General features: G+C 33.7%; 3 protein-coding genes across 8 annotated transcripts; 2 read left to right on the forward strand and 1 right to left on the reverse strand.

The window, feature by feature from the left end:
* The first annotated feature begins 1,304 nt into the window (after nucleotides 1–1,304).
* LOC105637947 (transcription factor MYB123) lies at nucleotides 1,305–2,689 on the forward strand. The gene is made up of 3 exons (XM_089725388.1): nucleotides 1,305–1,540; nucleotides 1,617–1,746; nucleotides 1,870–2,689. The coding sequence occupies exons 1-3, from the start codon at nucleotides 1,408–1,410 to the stop codon at nucleotides 2,507–2,509; spliced, it is 903 nt and encodes a 300-aa protein (XP_089581514.1). The 5' UTR covers nucleotides 1,305–1,407; the 3' UTR covers nucleotides 2,510–2,689.
* Nucleotides 2,690–4,039: 1,350 nt separating this feature from the next.
* LOC105637948 (RNA polymerase III RPC4) lies at nucleotides 4,040–7,532 on the reverse strand. 5 transcript variants are annotated; one of them, XM_012221639.4, is made up of 11 exons: nucleotides 7,443–7,532; nucleotides 7,088–7,144; nucleotides 6,934–6,989; nucleotides 6,767–6,824; nucleotides 6,604–6,643; nucleotides 5,444–5,557; nucleotides 5,314–5,363; nucleotides 5,120–5,180; nucleotides 4,799–4,890; nucleotides 4,482–4,718; nucleotides 4,040–4,382 (listed from the first exon to the last, which is right to left on the reverse strand). In XM_012221639.4, exons 2-11 carry the CDS (start codon nucleotides 7,121–7,123, stop codon nucleotides 4,233–4,235), a joined length of 894 nt encoding a protein of 297 aa, XP_012077029.1. In that variant the 5' UTR covers nucleotides 7,124–7,144; nucleotides 7,443–7,532; the 3' UTR covers nucleotides 4,040–4,232. The 5 variants fall into 5 exon arrangements, with proteins under 5 accessions (XP_012077029.1, XP_020536456.1, XP_020536457.1 ...); XM_020680797.3 differs by having other exon boundaries at nucleotides 7,432–7,518; XM_020680798.3 differs by lacking the exon at nucleotides 7,443–7,532 and adding an exon at nucleotides 7,237–7,421.
* A 693-nt stretch (nucleotides 7,533–8,225) lies between these two features.
* Nucleotides 8,226–18,619, forward strand: ELF8 (binding protein). Of its 2 annotated transcripts, XR_001047032.4 has the most exons (25): nucleotides 8,226–8,669; nucleotides 8,962–9,028; nucleotides 9,163–9,357; nucleotides 9,779–9,879; nucleotides 10,026–10,079; nucleotides 10,232–10,348; nucleotides 10,448–10,511; nucleotides 10,601–10,815; nucleotides 11,536–11,620; nucleotides 11,903–12,003; nucleotides 12,126–12,218; nucleotides 12,681–12,749; nucleotides 12,868–12,960; nucleotides 13,111–13,377; nucleotides 14,495–14,575; nucleotides 14,672–14,830; nucleotides 14,975–15,070; nucleotides 15,497–15,598; nucleotides 15,698–15,805; nucleotides 15,918–16,142; nucleotides 16,358–16,624; nucleotides 16,720–16,791; nucleotides 17,197–17,517; nucleotides 17,775–17,938; nucleotides 18,384–18,619. XR_001047032.4 is itself a non-coding variant. In XM_012221640.4 (24 exons), exons 1-24 carry the CDS (start codon nucleotides 8,529–8,531, stop codon nucleotides 17,880–17,882), a joined length of 3,201 nt encoding a protein of 1,066 aa, XP_012077030.1. In that variant the 5' UTR covers nucleotides 8,227–8,528; the 3' UTR covers nucleotides 17,883–18,178. The 2 variants fall into 2 exon arrangements, 1 of the variants encoding a protein (XP_012077030.1); XM_012221640.4 differs by lacking the exon at nucleotides 18,384–18,619 and having other exon boundaries at nucleotides 8,227–8,669; nucleotides 17,775–18,178.
* The last annotated feature ends 135 nt before the right edge of the window (nucleotides 18,620–18,754 follow it).

Consider the following 18,754-nt stretch of genomic DNA (forward strand, 5'->3'; position numbering starts at 1 on the left):
TATAAATCTAATGTCATTTATTTATCCAAAATTAACATTGAAATTTTAAAATTAAATTGTAAAATATTTTTAATTATTTCATCTGAAATTTTGGATTTTTTAAAAAATTTATTATTAACTAAAATCTTTAATGACTTAATAAGAGATAGATTTGGTAATTGAAAGAATCTTTCACATTGTGAACAAAAAGAAAAAGAAAAAAAAATTAGAAAAAAAATAGCTTTCAAAAAACAAGCAATCAAAAATTAAAAACTGTTTTATGTTTTTAATAAATAAAAAAACTCAAAACAAACAATTATAACAAACGAGGTCTAAGCTTTGAGCCAAAACACTACTTTTATTATTTACGGTGTTTGATATTATTGCATTTATATTAGTACTTAAAGTTTGAAGAATCGAATTATAAAAAATTATTTCATTTTTTGTGACAATCTAATTCTAGAAATGAAATATTGTTTCGACTAAAATGGAATTTTATTCAAAAATGTTCTTGATAGCTCTATAGTTAATATATACCAACGTCACGTTCCTCACATTGAAGACAAGGAAATATTCAAAGTGTCTCCTTTGCAGCCTGCATTATGAATTTTAATTCTCAATTTATATATTCATATATTTTTTAGCTAAATGGACATGCTTAAATAGTGATTAAAATTAGAAATATATATAAAAAAGAAATAGTTATATTTGATTATAAATTCAAAATAAATACTTAATTTATTGAATTATAATTAGTGTAATATCAATCAATATTATTAATATTTGTCGTAATGAAAAAATTTTGAGTCACTGACAAGAAAATTAGTATGGTGGCTGAAACTGTAAATGAATGGGGAAGGTAGCTTTATTTATATATAATAGCTTAGCAAATTCCAAAGGGTGATAAGAAATCATTAAATCACTTGTCAATTCTGGTCCCAACCCCATTGAATAATATGCTACGACCAATTATTGCACATGCAAAACTAAAAAAGCACTCATTTTTTAGATTATTTTTTAAAAATTATTTTAGTCATCATTTCTATTTCTGTCCCTCCATTTCAGAAATACTTTTCTTAAAGGGGAAAGAAGAAAACAATTGAAGAAATAATTTCATCCGTCACTTAAACTTAGTACTTATATTTTATATATTGTGTCTATTATTTAAAAAAATTATAATTTTTTGTTTATAAAAATGTTACTTTTTTTATTTTTATTTTATTTTTTTCCAATTGAGTCACTTTCTATCACGTGGTTTTTAATGAGATTGAGCTGTGACCCACTCTCTAACTCTAAACGTGTATTTTAAGTATGGCCTCTTCCCAGAACTGTGGAAACAAAAAAAAAAAAAAAAAAAAAGGCATATAGAACTGAAATCAGGAAATATACAGTTCTGGAAACCAGAGACGTTATTGCTGTTAAGAAATTATGGGGAGAAACCCTTGTTGTGCTAAAGAAGGCTTGAACAGAGGTGCATGGAATGCCTATGAAGATCAAATTCTTATAAACTACATTAAAGCTAATGGCGAAGGCAGGTGGAGAAGTCTTTCCAAAAGAGCGGGTCAGGTTCATTTTCTTGTTTCCAGGATTCTTCTTCTATGCTTAAATTTAATTAATCGCCATTTACCTAAATACAGGTCTAAAAAGATGTGGCAAGAGTTGCAGGCTTCGTTGGTTAAATTATTTGAGACCAGACATCAAAAGAGGAAACATTTCTCCAGAAGAGGAAGAACTCATTATCAGGCTTCACAGGCTTTTGGGAAACAGGTTTCTAATTAACTTTTCTTTATTAATACCGTTTCTTGCGAAAAATGATGGAAGATAGAGTTTTTTTTTTTTTTTTTTTTTTTCTTTTTATGTAATACTCATTGCAAAAACGCTTATTTACAGATGGTCGCTGATAGCAGGGAGGCTTCCAGGACGAACAGACAATGAAATAAAGAACTACTGGAACACTAATTTGGGGAAAAAGACACAGAAACTAAAAAGCTTAAACAACATTAATAACAAAGCTGAAAATTCATTACTGTCCTCTGACGAAACAGCCTTACCATCTTCACCTCCAAAAATGGCCACACACTCACATGTGTTTAGATCCAAAGCATTTAAGTGCACTAAGGTTCTTCTTTACCCAAACTCCATCCAACTTGAAAACTGTCCTGGACCATCGCCGCCGCCGCTGTCATCATCTGTTATGCCCGGAGAAACACGACCGGAGTTTTTGAGAAACGGGGTACAAAATAATAGTGATATTAATAATAAAGATCGACAGGATCTGATGATTGGAGATGATCTGCATTTCATATCGGAATCCGACGGTTTGAATTCTTCTAATTTTGATTATCACAGCAATGTTAACAGTGTTGATCATAATGAAGATGACTTTGTGTTGTCGTCAATGGAGGAGTTGCCTTCGCTATTATCAGAGGATTTTACTGTGACAAACAATGAAGTTTCAGATCATCATCTTAATCTTAGTCCCTTGACTTCATTTCTGGAGTCTGGATGGGTATGTCCTGGAGATAATTGACTTTCTACCACTCTCTTTTTTCTCCTGTAGTTTAGTAGAAATGAAACTTTTTGTCTGTATTGCCGTTAAAACATGTGTCTACTAAGGTAATAATTTTTCTGTATGGTTCGAGTAGAAGCCTGTTCCACTTATAAAAAAAAATCAACTATATAACTAGTTTACCTATCTTTTCTTTTATAATCGGTGATTTCGGTGCAATTTTAATTTTTTTGTAATTAGTATATTTGTTTTTATCCACGTATCTCTCAAATTGACTCGAATCCCTCACGTCACTTTTATAAATAATTTGAAAATCAAATTAATTTGAGAATATACTTTTAAAAGAAATTTATTTTTCTCATGGATCCATTCATTATTTTGGAGGGATTAAAAATTATTTTTATTTTATCTTTTTTTTTAAGAATGCTATCATATAATAAAATATGTTTTCTATTTATTAGATGTATAGATAGATTAATAAATCGAATATAAATAAGTAATTTTCATAATTTTGGCACGATATTCCTATATGACAAGTCATTTTCGTAATTTTTGGTAAGATGTTGCCATGTGATACAAAAATATTTATATATGGCATTAATATATATTTTGTCCTACACGTTCGGTTTAGGTTTTATCACTTTTATACATTTCTAATCGTTATTTTTATCCACGTTTTATTATGTTAGACTTTTCAACAACATTAATTCTTCAAAAAAAAAAAAAAAAATCAACGACATTAACGTTGTTCTGCGCTTCTGATTTGTGGGCTTTCTTTTTCTTGGCACGGAACTTTTGCAACTTGCAGTCGCTGATAATGATATCACGGGGCGAGTACAATCAACGACGAGAGTTACACAGTTTGTAATTTTGAGGTGACTCGCCTTTCCGTTTAAAGACTAACTTGGCCCGCTGTAACCTTCAAATGTCACCATTTCTTTCCAAATCTTACTTTCTTCTTCTTCTTCTTCTTCTCTCTCTCTCTCATTCATTCATGGAAAGGCTACATGGCTAGAATAAGATAATGGTCCACATAATAAAAATAGTCCTTTAATTATTACCAAGAGAACTTCAACACAAAACTTTATCCCTTCACATTCTTGAAAAAAATATATATATATATAAATATATATATATATATATATATAAAATCACAAATATATCAGACTAATTTAATAAATACATAAAATGAACGAAGATATTATTAATCATTTCATTGAAAAAAAAAGAATAAAGGAGTTATAAAAAAAATTTTAAATGACAATTATTGATTGGCTTAGCATCTGACTTTTGATTTTGGTCCTATTGCATCCAATTTTTATATTTTTTATTAATTATATCTATATTTTTATATATGTACACATATGCTTTTCTTAATTTTTAAACAGTGATGCTAATAAAAAATGGAGGTTCAACTACCAAACTCATGATTCGGGTTTCATGATGTTGGCAAGGAGTTAAATTCGCACGACCCTCGAGTTACTTCTGCTAAGTAGGTACTTTTAAAAGAGAGGGAGTCGCCGTATCATCTGCAGAATAGCTTTGCTAAGATGGAATCAAGAGAAGAAATTTTTCATTCGAAGAGTAGTCCAAAGAGCAAAAATTTTTCATCATTCTTTTCCCTATTCTCCCATTAAAAAAATGGCTAACAGACAAAAATGCATAACTTGTATAACTTTTTTTTTGGGAAAAAAAAATATATAAATTTACTATTTTTATCTATGCATAAGGATCAGTATGTCTGTCACAAATCAGCAATACTTTTAATAATGGCATCCACATCAGGGATGACTATAGCATGCTTTCTGATCTCCGCAACAGTGCAGCAATGCTTTTCTGCTGTATTTATAGCCACAACGTCCTGGGAAAATGAACAATCCTGACCTGGGGAGACCTGCAGCCATTCCAATAATTAGATGCACAAATTATACAATGTTCCTTCTGGTTGGGTGTGTATGTTAATTTTCTGGTAATGATTGTTCTCTATACTCACATCATAAAGGGTGTCACCAAGCTTGAGCTTCACTGCACCACTCTTGTAAACTACCATTTTACCCATGTAGCCAGCTGGTAACTCCTCTAATTTAGAGCTCTTCTCAATCGAAAGTGGATCTCCAGAAGGCCTTGAGCTTTCCTTGCCACCATGGCCATCTGCAAGAGCTGATCGCTTTACCATGGGAACAGTTGGTGGTAACTGAAGAAAAAACATACTTGCCTCACTATTTTCCTCCTGACAACCAAACCTCCAAAGGCATAAGAAAATAACCAAACTGGTAAGAACATTTAAATCTTAATAGTAAATTGACCAACCATTAAACCAAGATCTACGGCAGGATTTGTAGAATTTTCATCATAATTTGCTGTTTCTGAATTCTCCCCAAATTCCTCTATATCAAGAATTGCTACAAGAAATATGAGAGAGTTAATGCAATCTTGTAACAAAGATACTTTAAGCAACACAACATAAAAATGAAAGAACATTATCCACACATGTAGGTGTTTTGTTTGCTCCAATTAGAAAACTATCAGCTTTAGTAATTCCATTTGTACAACCATCAACATTGCAATTATACCATGTTCCTAGTATAAAGCATTGCATTTTTCTACTTGAAAGATGGCCCTCACAAGTACCTGGATCTCCTGAATATGGCAGCCTCAAAGGAAGGGTTACAGGATAGTTGCTGCGATAATCCTGCAGTAAAACCAACAAATAATGAATCAAACTGAGTAGAAGGTTATTCTTTGTCCATGCATACACTCACAGAACAAAGAAACAAGTAACTATGTACTAATTGGACTCGTAACTTGAGCCACGGCTCACCTACCCATGGTTCCGTGTATTCCTTCTCTCTAAGTCCTGAAGAATAAGCACCACCTGCAAAACGAGGACATTGTAAGGCACTTGAACACTGCCTCAGTGACAATTAGGCATCAGAGGATCCATGGATAGCATACCATTCAAAGCTGAGCCCTGATATTGGTTGCTTGCACTCCCAACTTTGGGGACACCATATGATTTTAAGTTGGTTGATAAAGCTCCATGACCAAATGCAATTTGTGAAGCATTAACTGTTTAAGGACCAAAAAATCTAGTAATCAAGAATTAGATTGTAAAAGATGACAAAGAATATAATTGCTGTTTAAAGAACATACGTGATAAATCTAATATTCCACCCTTTTGGTGTACTCACGGTATGAGATACTAAAATTCAACAATTTTTTCAGTACATTTCATGTTACAAAATAAGTTATCTATATGCTCAGTAAAATGGCATAATTGCGAGGATTATCCTAGCATCAACGTATAAAATCAGTTCTTACTAATTGTCAATGTTTACATATGTTGGACAAGCTCAATCAGCAACACAAGGAAGGTAATACATTCAAAAAGTAATGTTGTTTTAACATTATTAACTTTAGGCCATGACTCCAGAAAAAATTAGCTCATTTTCTAAACAATTTTAAAGACATTAACATAATTTTTATATACATAAGAAAGTCTGATTACATCAGAGTACTATATTTTCTACATATAAGCTTTTATATATAACACATGGCTCTTTAAATATTCTTTATATTTGCATATGAATTTAGCAGGTAATAGCACCAGATAAAGAGAAAGGTAAAACCTATAGACTGATCTAGTAACAAGTCATCAATATATCCTGATTCAAAAACTTGCAAACATGAAGCAGAAAGACCTGATGTGAGCTTAACAATGGTTTTCACATACTAACAAGTTGCATTTGCAGAGTAGGATCTCTAAGGGAATGGCATGAAGAGAAAACAAAACGAAATAAGCAGCTGTGTTATTGTTTGATTGAGTTACACCATGCCAAAGATATTTATGGAGCCAAATTTATTGTCAGTGACTCTAAAGATTCTATTAGAAGGTTTCTTATTATCTTAATCTTTTATCAGAAACAAATGTAATGCTCGAGCTTTCTATGCATTTAATAGATTATAACAATAATTGAATTAAATCTCAAGTCAAGAGTACGAGATGCCCCACTAGAGATACCAAGCAAACCCAAAATGCACAAAGGAAGGGGGGCAAACTAACTTAAATCTCAAACCAAGAGCAGTAAATGCCCTAAATTAGGAAGAGAAGATACCTTTCTTTTCAATTTTAGGCCTTGCTCTCATAGACCTTTCCTATTCAAAAAGCAGAAAATCGAAATATAAGAAAATACAAAGCACAAGAAAATTGAATCGGATTTTTTAATTGATTCACAATAAAAAAAGAGAAATAACAAATTGATGCAGAGGCATGTATACCTGGAATTGTTTCATCAAATTCATTGCCTGAACAGCATCAACTTCCTCAATCTTTTCGCTGCAATAGAAAGCAGAGATTAACACAAAAATCGAAAAGAAAAAAATTGAAACAAGTTTGGAAATACCAACTTCAAGAAAATTGCCAGTCAACTTAAAATGACATTTACCTTTTAATTTCAACCTTTGGTGCCCGGCGTGGCGGAGCTTTAGGCACAAACTTATGCTGCAACATATAAAAAATGCTCAAAGATCATCATACAAAATAGAAACCATCTTCACTTGGGTAATTATTACATGACAAAAGGGTATTGAAAAAAAAACCTTTCTAGGTGGATTTTGAGGAAGATTTGACTCCATTGGATTTGAACTCGTAAACCTCTGGCAAAAATAAAATAAATTTCATCAATCAGTTCAAACAGTAATTCATGCTTCATTGATTAGCAAACTCTACTAATTGCTTGCTACTTAACAATAAAAGTTCACAAGTTAGATTGAACATAAAGTACTGGCAGTATCCAATACGTAAACAAACGTATGGAGCGGTTATAAGCAGATTATGATCACTGTCAACACTTATTAGTATATATAACAGATACTTTGGTGATTGTAAGTGAAAAAGAAGATAGAAAGAAAATTATTTATATCGAAAGAGGCAATCAATATACATTGTCAAAACCTGTATTGAGAGATTTTAAGCAGAGAGAAACTGGAAACGGCCAATCAAAACGTGAGTCGCTATCAAACCTTTGGTTTTTATACTAAAAACCTAATAAACAGCGCGCCCAGCTGCGTGCTTCACGTCCGGCCCAGCAGTCCAATACGCATTTTCACTCTTTTTCTTTCTGAAAAAAAGATATTTGTCATATTAATTTAATTAATGTTATATAACTTTTTATTTGTAAAATAAATTAGTTTGTTTGTTACTATTAATTAAACATTTAAAGCACTCAAATCATAAATGAACTTTTGTGATATTCTATTTTTTCCTAAAACGAAAAAGTATCGATATTTATCAAATTAAATGAATTACTATTATTATTGATTTTTTTTTTTTTTTTTTTTGCAATGAGAATTCATACTTATTACTAATATTATGCTCAGTTTTGATTTGGTTTATGTAATTATACAAAGTTTATGATGTATTCATAATAAATTAAATATTTTGATATAAAACTGATTATTTATTTTGTTTAAATATTTGATTATTGGGATTAAATGTTTTAATAGAAAATTGTTTTCCTTGAAAAGGAGAGAATACGAATTTGCAATTTTTCTATTAAAAAATATTTTTATTATGTATATAAAAGAGAAATATAACGTGTTGAATTCGAGAATTAAAATTTATGAAATGTAAAACTTCAGTATTTATAGAATATTGAAATTTTATTTTCCTTATTTCTCCCTCAAATTACCTTACCTTCCTATGAAATTTGGGCAATTAAAAGTAAACAAATCGACCATTTGTTAGACAATCGTATTGTTTCGATCGTTTCAATGATAGGGAAAGGTTTCCCTCCACAGGTAATATTTTCGGTCCAGGAGGAAACTTTTCTCCGTTTCGAGAAAGTATAATTATAATTTCTGATCCCAGTAGGGAAATCTCGCATAAGTGTCTCTGCCACTCGCTCCTCTCATACCCCAGCTTCCCTAACACCAATCTACCCGCCAAGTAACCAACAAGCTAGATGCTATAGAGAGAGGGAGCTAGGGTTTCTTTTCTATTAATTTTTCTTTAGTCGAGGGAAATTCCCGAGAACCATCAATGTCGTCTGTGTACATTCCGGTGCAGAACTCGGAGGAGGAGGTGAGAGTGGCTCTCGATCAGCTTCCTAGAGATGCCTCTGATATTCTCGACATCCTCAAAGCCGAGCAAGCTCCTCTGGATCTCTGGCTTATAATTGCGGTTTGTTCTTAAATCAGTTTCCCTTTTAGTTCAGTTTGTATCTACAGTTGTATTGTCGTTAGTTTTCACTTATCTCACTAAATAATGATTAGCTCACTTGAAATATTCAATTCGCATAATCTTGTGATTTCAGCTTAGCTTGTACTAAGAAAAGAACATGCTAAGCTGAAATCACAAGATTATGCGAATTGAATATTGTCGTTAGTTGCTGTTATATTGGCGCTGGCTTTTAAAATTGGATGTCTATCAATGTTGTGCTATGCAATGATATTTTTTTATTTATATTATTCAGAGGGAGTACTTTAAACAAGGAAAACTTGAACAATTCCGCCAGATATTGGAAGAAGGATCCAGTCATGGTAATTTTTGTTTCTAGTAATGCCATTCTTGTTTAGTTGTTGTTCCTATCTTGTTGAACTCACCGTAATTAATTTTCCAAATTTACCTTAACTAGTTAATTTATGTGATCTGATGGTGTTCTTTTTTATTGCAGAAATTGATGAATATTATGCCGATGTTAGATATGAGAGGATCGCCATCCTAAATGCTTTAGGGGCTTACTATAGCTATCTTGGAAAAATTGAGACAAAACAAAGAGAAAAGGAGGAACATTTTATACAGGCGACCAAACACTACAATAAAGCTTCAAGGATTGACATGCATGAGCCTTCTACTTGGGTTGGGAAAGGTACGGTAGATCAATCTGTTATAAAGTAATTGATTATATGGGATCTTGAACTTGCAGATTTGATTATGATGATCACAAAATTCTCAGTAGAACTTTTGCATCATTTCTTGCTTTTTGTTTTCTTTGCCTTCTTTCTTAAATGCTTCTCTACTTCATATGTATCAATTTCATGCATATATTCTCAGAAAATCTAGTTCATTGAATTCTTGGTTGTGTGTCGCTTGAATTTGTCCATACATCTATTACTGTTGTAGTGTTGTCATGACATAAAAAATAAATTATTTCGGCTGCGAACTACTATTATTAATCATTCTTGGATGATTGTGGCTCAGAAGAATCTAAATGGTAAAATCTCAGTCGTGTGCTTACACTTATTTTTAGGTAAACTTTAGTAACATATTGTTATGTCTGCCCTTTACAGGTCAGCTGTTACTGGCCAAGGGTGAAATAGAACAGGCATCTAATGCATTTAAGATCGTACTGGAGGGAGATCGTGATAATGTTGCTGCTCTTTTGGGTCAGGTATACTCAATCTTCTCCATATCCAATCAATTGTGTTAATAATTACATAAAGGTCCATGTATATTTTTTATCCAGAAATGTTTTTATGCTGTATTGTTAACTTCGTCACTATTGTGCCTTATAAATAACCGTCATGATGTTTGCAGGCTTGTGTTGAGTACAATCGTGGTCATTACATTGAGTCTTTGGCAAGATACAAGGTTAGTTATTTTTACCTCTCTGTTTGCGATTAAGCAGCAACATTTACTTTCTCAATCTGATTCAGTTTGTATTCTGAATATGATTTGGTGTTGACATAATTTTTCTTGCCCATAGCCCATGGTTAACATTACTATTTTTTACCTTTGGTAAGAGGGCATTGCAAGTTTATCCTAATTGTCCTGGGGCTGTGAGGCTTGGAATAGGTCACTGCCACTATAAATTGGGCCATTTTAAAAAAGCTTGGCAGGCATTTGAACGGGTTTTGCAGGCAAGTGATATGATCTGGTGAACATTCATTGCAACTATGACTATAAACATGCTGCATGTTTTCATTAATGATGGTATCCCTATAAATTTGCATTTGCAGTTGGATCCAGAAAATGTTGAAGCTCTTGTAGCCCTTGCAATTTTGGATTTGCAAACAAATGAAGGTGGATCGATAATTGTTTTTCACTTTTTGTTTGTCCATACTAATTCTCATTTAAGCCAACTTATTCTTATAATATTTTATGCTGCACAGCTGCTGGAATAAGGAGAGGAATGGAAAAAATGCAGAAAGCTTTTGAGATATACCCCTATTGCGCAATGGCATTGAATTATCTAGCGAATCACTTTTTTTTCACTGGTCAACATTTTTTAGTAGAGCAACTTACTGAGACTGCACTTGCTGTGACCAATCATGGACCAACAAAGTCACACTCTTACTACAACTTGGCACGTTCCTATCACAGCAAGGTTTTGATGCTATCCTCCTTTTACAATTAGTCGGTTGTATTCTTAAATTAGGGCTAAATTTTTTTGGGGAGGTGGAGGAATCATTTCTATTGAGTAATTTCTTGCTTTCTTTCTCTATGTGCTTGCATGTGCACACATCAATTTGATTTCAGTTCTAGACAAATTTGATTGAACGAGATACAACATAGTCCAAGTTGTTTAAATGACTTTACTCATTTTAAGTTTTAACTGTGTGCGCCTTTTTTTTCCCTGTAGCGTAGGCCTTACTACCTAAGTATCTGGTGATTTATGTATATAATTTTATTTTCTGAAGGTCTCTTCCATGTTTCTTTCTACCTTCTAATAATGGTTGTCTAGTCATATGAATGGGTTCTGATGGCCTACATCTGTGATGATATGTTGTCGATTTTTGTGATGGATATTCTCTATCGGAGTTAAATTGTTACATATTATAATGTCTGGTTTCCCAGATATCTGATAATTCGGCTTTCTTTGCTGATAATTGCAATAAAGTTTTTGCATCTGTCTGTGCTGGACAAATAAAAAGAGCAAAGTTATTGGCCATTTTTTCTTCAATATTTTATCTCGCTTTCATTTCTGTCCTCCTGTTTAGTGCTTAAAAATTGATAGGAATTCTAATATCAAAATTTTTAACCCTTCATGCTTACCAATTATGTCAGTATTATCCCCTTTGAAATGATGCAATTCTCTTGACTATAGGGGGACTATGAAACAGCTTCAAGATACTACTGGGCATCTGTCAAAGAAATTAATAAGCCCAGTGAATTTGTGTTTCCATATTATGGTAGGGGAAAATTGTCTCTTGTGCTTTTGTTTCTAATTTTTTATCATTAAGGGGTCAATCTGCTTTAATCCTATCTATTAATCATATCTATAGATATTTGTATGTTGACTTCTTATGAGTGACATCATGGCTATGTTTAAACTGCCTCTCCTTAATGGAAATGAGGCTCACTATTATTGTAATTTTTGTGTATTTACCTCCGAGCATTACAGTTGCAGAATTATTTGATTCCTTCTCTCTCATCTCACCAGTTCTGAACTTAAAGTTGATTAATTCTGACAGGATTGGGACAAGTACAACTGAAATTAGGAGATATTAAAAATGCACTGTCAAATTTTGAAAAGGTTTTGGAGGTCTATCCAGATAATTGTGAGACATTGAAAGTGAGTAAAAGTAAAATCCTGTTTGGCTTTTTGATGTTTCTCTTCTTAAAGTTTAATGGGAGGTTAACTCTTCTTTTGAGTCTTCTAATTATGGCTGAAACTGAATATTACTCTTGGTTTAGGTTCTTGGGCACATATATGTTCAGCTTGGGCAGACTGAGAAAGCTCAGGAATTTTTGAGGAAGGCTGCAAAAATTGATCCACGTGATGCACAGGTAACAGAAACTTATTTCAGTTCCAGTAGATTGTAATTTAGGTTTTTTGATTTCCAGTCTATCCACACATCTTTTTATTGGTGCATTGAAAAGTTTGGGTTGATCTTTAATTAAAGTTCCTCAGGCCAAATGTTCTTTTCATATTTTTATGTGCTAATTCCTTTGAATTCATGCTAAACAAGATACTTAACTACGGAAACAAGTATGTCTATTTACTATTAGCACGTAAAAATGATATTAGGTACATTAGGTCCATTTCCTACCTTAGAAGTTCATGGATCTCAACTATTTGTCTTGAAAGCTAGAATGCCAAGTTCTTTCTTTACATTTAAGGTTGTTCTTTTATCAATATGGATTTGTTAATCCTACAAGTTTCAACATATAATACAATATTAGCAGTGAACTACATGCTTTGTTATATATTGACACTTATATTTTCTTTAATTTCTTACTGTCGCATAGGCGTTTCTCGACCTCGGTGAATTGTTAATTTCATCTGATACAGGAGCTGCTCTTGATGCCTTCAAAACTGTGAGGACAGGCTATTTGTTGCTCTTTTTAAGTATTGTGAATATTGTACTTCTGGAATTGAAGAACTCTATCTTGTCATATCTGTTTTGGATGAATCAGACTTGAAATATTGTAACAGGCACGCACTCTACTGACCAAGGGAGGTCAAAAAGTGCCAATCGAAGTTCTTAACAATATCGGAGTTATTTATTTTGAAAGAGAAGAACTTGAGGTTTGTATGATTCTCTTTGATAGAAAAATGCAATCATATATCCTTTGTGCAAGAAATTGTTTATAGTTTTTCTTTTTTATATTGTTTGGTTAATTTGCTCTAGATAAATTGCAAAAGATTTTTGAACTTTTACTTATTATTGTTTAACAGCCTGCTCTGGATGCTTTCAAGGATGCTCTAGGTGATGGCATATGGCGTGCTTTCCTTGATGGTAAAGCAAAGACCTATAAAATTGATGCAGCTGCATCTGTTCTCCAATACAAAGACATGCAGTTATTTCATCGATTAGAGGAAGATGGCTTTGATGTGGAACTACCTTGGGATAAAGTCACAGCGTTGTTTAACTTGGCCAGATTACTTGAGCAGATGCATAACATAGAAACTGCAAGTGTGTTATACCGTCTCATAGTGTTTAAGGTAAATACATGCATCTATCTTTGATAAGCACTCTTTATTGTTTATTTCTGTTTATCTAAAAACACTAACATTGAAAGAAAGTGCAACTTGAAATGATTCTTTATGGGATGATTTTAATACAATTTGTTGCAAAGTATTGAGTAAATTAACTGCTTTGCCTGTGCACTTTCCAAATAATAATATATTTTGGGTAAAAAATTTGGAAACTTAAGTTCCTTCCGGTTGGTGCATAAATAGATAACACTGAGTAGTAAAATTTAAAAGAAAAATATTACAACTTTATTTTGATTCATTGATTCACGATTTTCTTTACTTGCAACTTGGTTTGCACAATTCAAACTTTGAGTGTCCTGTAAGATTTTACACACTTAAGTATGGGCTTGATTAATTGTTTTATAGTAATTTGTAAATCAAGGAAAGGCCTGGTAGCTAATGATTTGTTAGCTCATCCTACACTTCTCAATGACAATTGTGGTGTATCTTGAGAGAAATTGCAGAAAAGGATTGTTTAACATTTTTGCAGTGTGCCTAACTATGTCTCAAGGTATCAACAAACTGGATTCAATCTCTCAATTCCGTTGCTGGAACTTCTTCTTTGCAATTAATTTTAGTCAATTATGACTTGCTTTCTTGTGTCTCGCACATCCTAAACTGTTCAAAAGTTTTCTTTATTGTGTAGATCCTGCTTGACCTAACCATATTTCAAACAACAATGCCAGCTACTTGACTTCTGCTTGACCTAACCATATTACTGTTTTCTTTTTCTCCAAACCTTCCCTTTATTGCACAAATCCTACTCAGCCATGCTGCAGAGATCAAGCAATCAGGTCAGTCACATGAGTCTCCTATTCTGCCATTATCCTTTTGTTCGGCCAATCTTCTTTTTCTACATCAATAATTTCCTAGGAGTTGTAAGGTGGCAACTCATTTGGCTGTATGTACGAGGAATCTTTTCTTTTTCCTTTTCAATTCACATTGTTCAATTTTTTTCTAACATTTTCTTTGTGGCGTAGACACTTAGCATTTACTTTAACAATCTTTCACCGTCTTATTTTTTGGGTCTGTATTTAGACATATTGAATGATCTTATATTAATTTTGTTTATTCCTTTTTGCAGTATCCAGACTATGTGGATGCTTATCTAAGGCTGGCTGCCATTGCAAAAGCTCGAAATAATCTCCAACTGAGCATTGAACTGGTTATTGTCATCCTCTATAAAACTCCATTGTGCCATTAAATTATGCTATCTTTTTTTTTTTTTTCAATGGTTACTGATGTGTCTCTTCTTCTTAAGGTTAATGAGGCTCTTAAGGTGAATGATAAGTGCCCAAATGCATTATCTATGCTTGGTGATCTGGAGCTGAAAAATGATGACTGGGTTAAGGCAAAAGAAACCTTACGTGCTGCTAGTGAAGCAACTGACGGGAAGGATTCTTATGCGACCCTCTCTCTGGTGCATATCTTATGCATGATTATTTGGATTCTTTTTAGATATCTTGCCATCATACATACATCCACATTTGTGACTACTCACGCAACTTTTTTTTTATCGTCTATTCACTGTTTGTGCATCTCTCACACATCTTGGCATTTAAAGGGGAACTGGAACTACTTTGCTGCAATACGCAATGAGAAAAGGAATCCCAAGTTGGAGGCTACCCACTTGGAGAAGGCCAAGGAACTGTACACCAGAGTATGAATTCTTTCCTGTTCGCACCTCCTCATCATCTGGGTCTTAGTATCTTATATTGGATCATGCTTCTGAAACTTTTTTATATTGATTTGCATGTATGTCCTTTGCTGTGTGGTCAGTCTCCAATCTATTGTATTATTGACATTATGCATATAAATTGTTTCTCATGTAGATTTTCTCTCCCATTTCCCCTCTTTCCTTTCTATTTTTTTTGCTTTTATGCGAAACACAGTACATTATTGTTATTTGAAACTGAAACACTGTACGAGTCATTAGGCAATCTGACAAGGCAGATGTTCAGATAATTATATATCTAATCTTCGAGCAAATAGCAAGTTATTTGCCTTTTGATACACATACATGCAGCCATATTTGTTAATGCAACAGTGTCCTTACAGTATTACCTCCAATTTTTTGGCACTATAGGTTCTGGTTCAGCATACAGCTAATTTATATGCTGCCAATGGTGCTGGAGTAGTGTTAGCAGAAAAAGGGCATTTTGATGTATCTAAAGATCTTTTTACGCAGGTATGCCAAAATTTTTTATTCACGTTTAGATTACGTAGAATTTGAAACTTGTATCTCCAAGTCCACTCCATTTCTACTGGATCTTTTGTGATGATACAGGTCCAAGAGGCTGCAAGCGGAAACATTTTTGTCCAGATGCCAGATGTGTGGATAAACTTAGCACATGTTTATTTTGCTCAAGGCAATTTTGCTTTGGCTGTTAAGATGGTGAGTTGTCTCATTTCATTCCATTTGTGCAGTTTTGTTTCTGTGTTAAAAATATTCTTTCTGACTTGCTTTCCATTGGATACATGTTTCATTGGCTCTCCCTTATTTGCAGTATCAAAATTGTTTGCGGAAGTTTTATTATAATACAGACTCTCAAATTCTCCTGTATTTGGCCCGTACACATTATGAAGCTGAACAGTGGCAGGACTGCAAGAAAACTTTACTGAGAGCCATCCACTTGGCACCTTCAAATTACATATTAAGATTTGATGCAGGTGTGGCGATGCAAAAGTTTTCAGCATCAACGCTACAAAAGACAAAGAGAACTGTAGATGAGGTTATGATTTTGTTGAATGTCTAGTTTTCTTCTGTTTGTGGTTATGTTATGGTCAGTAAGTAGAAGAGTTATTTCTCCTTAATAATTATCGAGTGTATCTTATGATTGGGAAAGCTCTGATTTTGAGCTACATAACTAGACTTGAAGTTTTGGATATGATTTCTTGGTCCCTAGTCCAGATCCCATCTTAATATCATCTTTTGCTGTTGTTACAGGTGCGCTCAACAGTAGATGAGCTGGAAAATGCAGTTCGTTTATTTAGTCAGTTATCTGCTTCTTCCAATCTTCACTTTCATGGGTTCGATGAAAAGAAAATCAACACACATGTTGAGTACTGCAAGCACTTACTTGAGGCTGCAAAAGTTCATCGTGAAGCAGCTGAGCGTGAGGAGCAGCAGAACCGGCAGAGACAGGAAGTGGCTCGTCAGATGGCATTGGCTGAGGATGCCCGTCGCAAGGCTGAAGAACAAAGGAAATTTCAGGTCTTGCTTCGTAGCATCTACATTGACACTGCTGAGTGAAGATAAATTTATAATAATTTCCTCTTTTTTTCTTTATTTTGTTGGGGAAAAAACAGTTGGAGAGAAGAAAACAAGAGAATGAACTAAAACGGGTACGGCAACAAGAGGAGCATTTTGAGCGTGTAAAGGTAAAGTTTTCTCCTGATATTGTATGCATAACAAATTTGAAATTAGATTCGAGCTTGGTCAAAAAGCCCTCGATGGTTTCATAGTTAAATATTTGTGTAGAGATTAATTATTATGTGATTCTCATAGACTTGGATTGTCCTACATAAATTTTGTGCTCACAATTGGATTTTATCACATGCGTAGTCTTCAGTCACTTAGGATAAATTGAGCCAATAAGACATCTTTTGGCATATTTTGCATCTTTCCAGAAATCAGACCACCTGCCACCTACCACCTGCCAAATTAATAAGACTACTTTAGGAGAAATAATTGATGCATTGGAAAATGGACTCTTTTTTTTGGGGAAAATCTGCGCTTATATGAATGTATTGAGTTTCTGATTCACCTAATTCTGGCGCCTCCAGGAGCAATGGAAGAGTACATCTGCTTCTAAGCGGAGGGACAGGTCTGAGATGGATGATGAGGACGGTGGGCATAGTGAGAAGAGGAGGAGAAAAGGTGAAAGGAAGAGAAAGAAGGACAAGAGCTCAAAGTCACACTATGAGATGGAAGAAGGAGAAGCTGACATTATGGATGATCATGAAGAACTGGAAGACGAAGATGCAAATGTGAATTACAGGGAACAAAGAGATCAGATGAATGATCAGGATGAGAATGCAGAAGAAAATGCTCACGAACGTCTTGCAGCAGCTGGGCTTGAAGATTCTGATGCAGAGGATGAGGCGGTAAGAAACTAAGGAACCGTTTTCTCTCCTGTTTTTACTTGCATTTGGTCCAAGTCCAATACTGTTTTTTATCTTGAAACCTAGCAACACTATCAAGTCCAATCAGTTAATCATCACTTACCATCATTAAATGGAAGACTGGGTTGGTTCCTCTTTTTTTTTCTATTATGGTTGTTGTTTGCATTTTAAGCTCCAGTTCATCGATATGGAATATTTTTATTTTCTGGCTGAAATTTATTTTATTTTCTTGGGAGAAGAATGTGCCTACATCAACAAGTAGGAGGAGGCGGGCATGGTCAGAATCCGATGATGATGAGGCATTAGAGAGGAAGTCTAGTCCTGTTCGAGAAAATTCTGCCGAGTAAGAAAGTGATATAGAAATCAAAGGATGTTGACAAGCAATGTTGCTGTGGGCGATGAGGTTTGATATCAAATGAAGTTAACTGTGTGGCAATATTAGGAACAAACTAACTTGTGAATGCTTTGAAAAAAAAAAAAAAAAAGCAAATGCCTTGAACAATAGGGAAATAGAAATTCCTTTATTGGTAATAGATGCTTTGATGCTCCCTGGAGAATTGTACCATAGAAGTTATAGATGATTTTGTATGTTGTACTGATGTAATCAATTTTAATGCAAAAACAACCTTCCCATTTTCACACATGTGCCAATCTTCCTAATGGTCTCAAAGATCTTAAAAATTTGGGCATATGAAATCATATATTTTGGTGAGAGATTCTCTGCCATAGATCCTTAGCAACTAGCTAATATTACTCATCTGGTTAACTAAGCTTCAACTTGTATTTGTTACTTCAATTCGATGACACATTTTAGGTTTAAGATTAATATCTCTATCTACTTTAAACAGGAACAAAAGGAAGGGAAATACAGCAAATGCTGGATAGATATGGGCGTCAGGTGTGGGTGACTATTATCTTTTTATTTTTTTTATCCTTTTATCTTCTGTATTATATGCTGTTTCGTGCTTCTGAGATTTAGCTTTAGAATATTGAACCTATAATTCTCTGATGAGAATTACTTGTGTTTAAAGCGTGTGATATAAAGGAATATAAATATATGTATATGTAGAAATATTTTCCTCTCTCTCTCTCTCTCTCTCTCTCTCTCTTTCTGTTTCTGTCTCTGTAGTGATGACTGACCGATGCAGAGAGTCGGAATTTTCATGGGCGGGTGAGAGTGATGGGTGAGAGGATTAAAAGGCGTACTGTATGGTTGTGC

Source organism: Jatropha curcas, chromosome 8 (genome assembly GCF_041381405.1).
Source record: "Jatropha curcas cultivar XTBG-Jc1 chromosome 8, XTBG_Jcur_1.0, whole genome shotgun sequence".
Lineage (NCBI taxonomy): Eukaryota > Viridiplantae > Streptophyta > Magnoliopsida > Malpighiales > Euphorbiaceae > Jatropha > Jatropha curcas.

Coding starts and splice junctions, on each gene's coding strand:
- LOC105637947 (XM_089725388.1), top strand. CDS start 1,408: ATGGGGAGAAACCCTTGTTGTGCTAAAGAAGGCTTGAACAGAGGTGCA. Junction 1,541..1,616: donor AAGTCTTTCCAAAAGAGCGG/GTCAGGTTCATT, acceptor ACCTAAATACAG/GTCTAAAAAGATGTGGCAAG. Junction 1,747..1,869: donor CACAGGCTTTTGGGAAACAG/GTTTCTAATTAA, acceptor GCTTATTTACAG/ATGGTCGCTGATAGCAGGGA.
- LOC105637948 (XM_012221639.4), bottom strand. CDS start 7,123: ATGGAGTCAAATCTTCCTCAAAATCCACCTAGAAAG. Junction 5,181..5,313: donor AGGAATACACGGAACCATGG/GTAGGTGAGCCG, acceptor GTTTTACTGCAG/GATTATCGCAGCAACTATCC. Junction 4,719..4,798: donor CCGTAGATCTTGGTTTAATG/GTTGGTCAATTT, acceptor TTTGGTTGTCAG/GAGGAAAATAGTGAGGCAAG.
- ELF8 (XM_012221640.4), top strand. CDS start 8,529: ATGTCGTCTGTGTACATTCCGGTGCAGAACTCGGAGGAGGAGGTGAGA. Junction 8,670..8,961: donor ATCTCTGGCTTATAATTGCG/GTTTGTTCTTAA, acceptor TATATTATTCAG/AGGGAGTACTTTAAACAAGG. Junction 16,143..16,357: donor CAAAGAGAACTGTAGATGAG/GTTATGATTTTG, acceptor CTGTTGTTACAG/GTGCGCTCAACAGTAGATGA.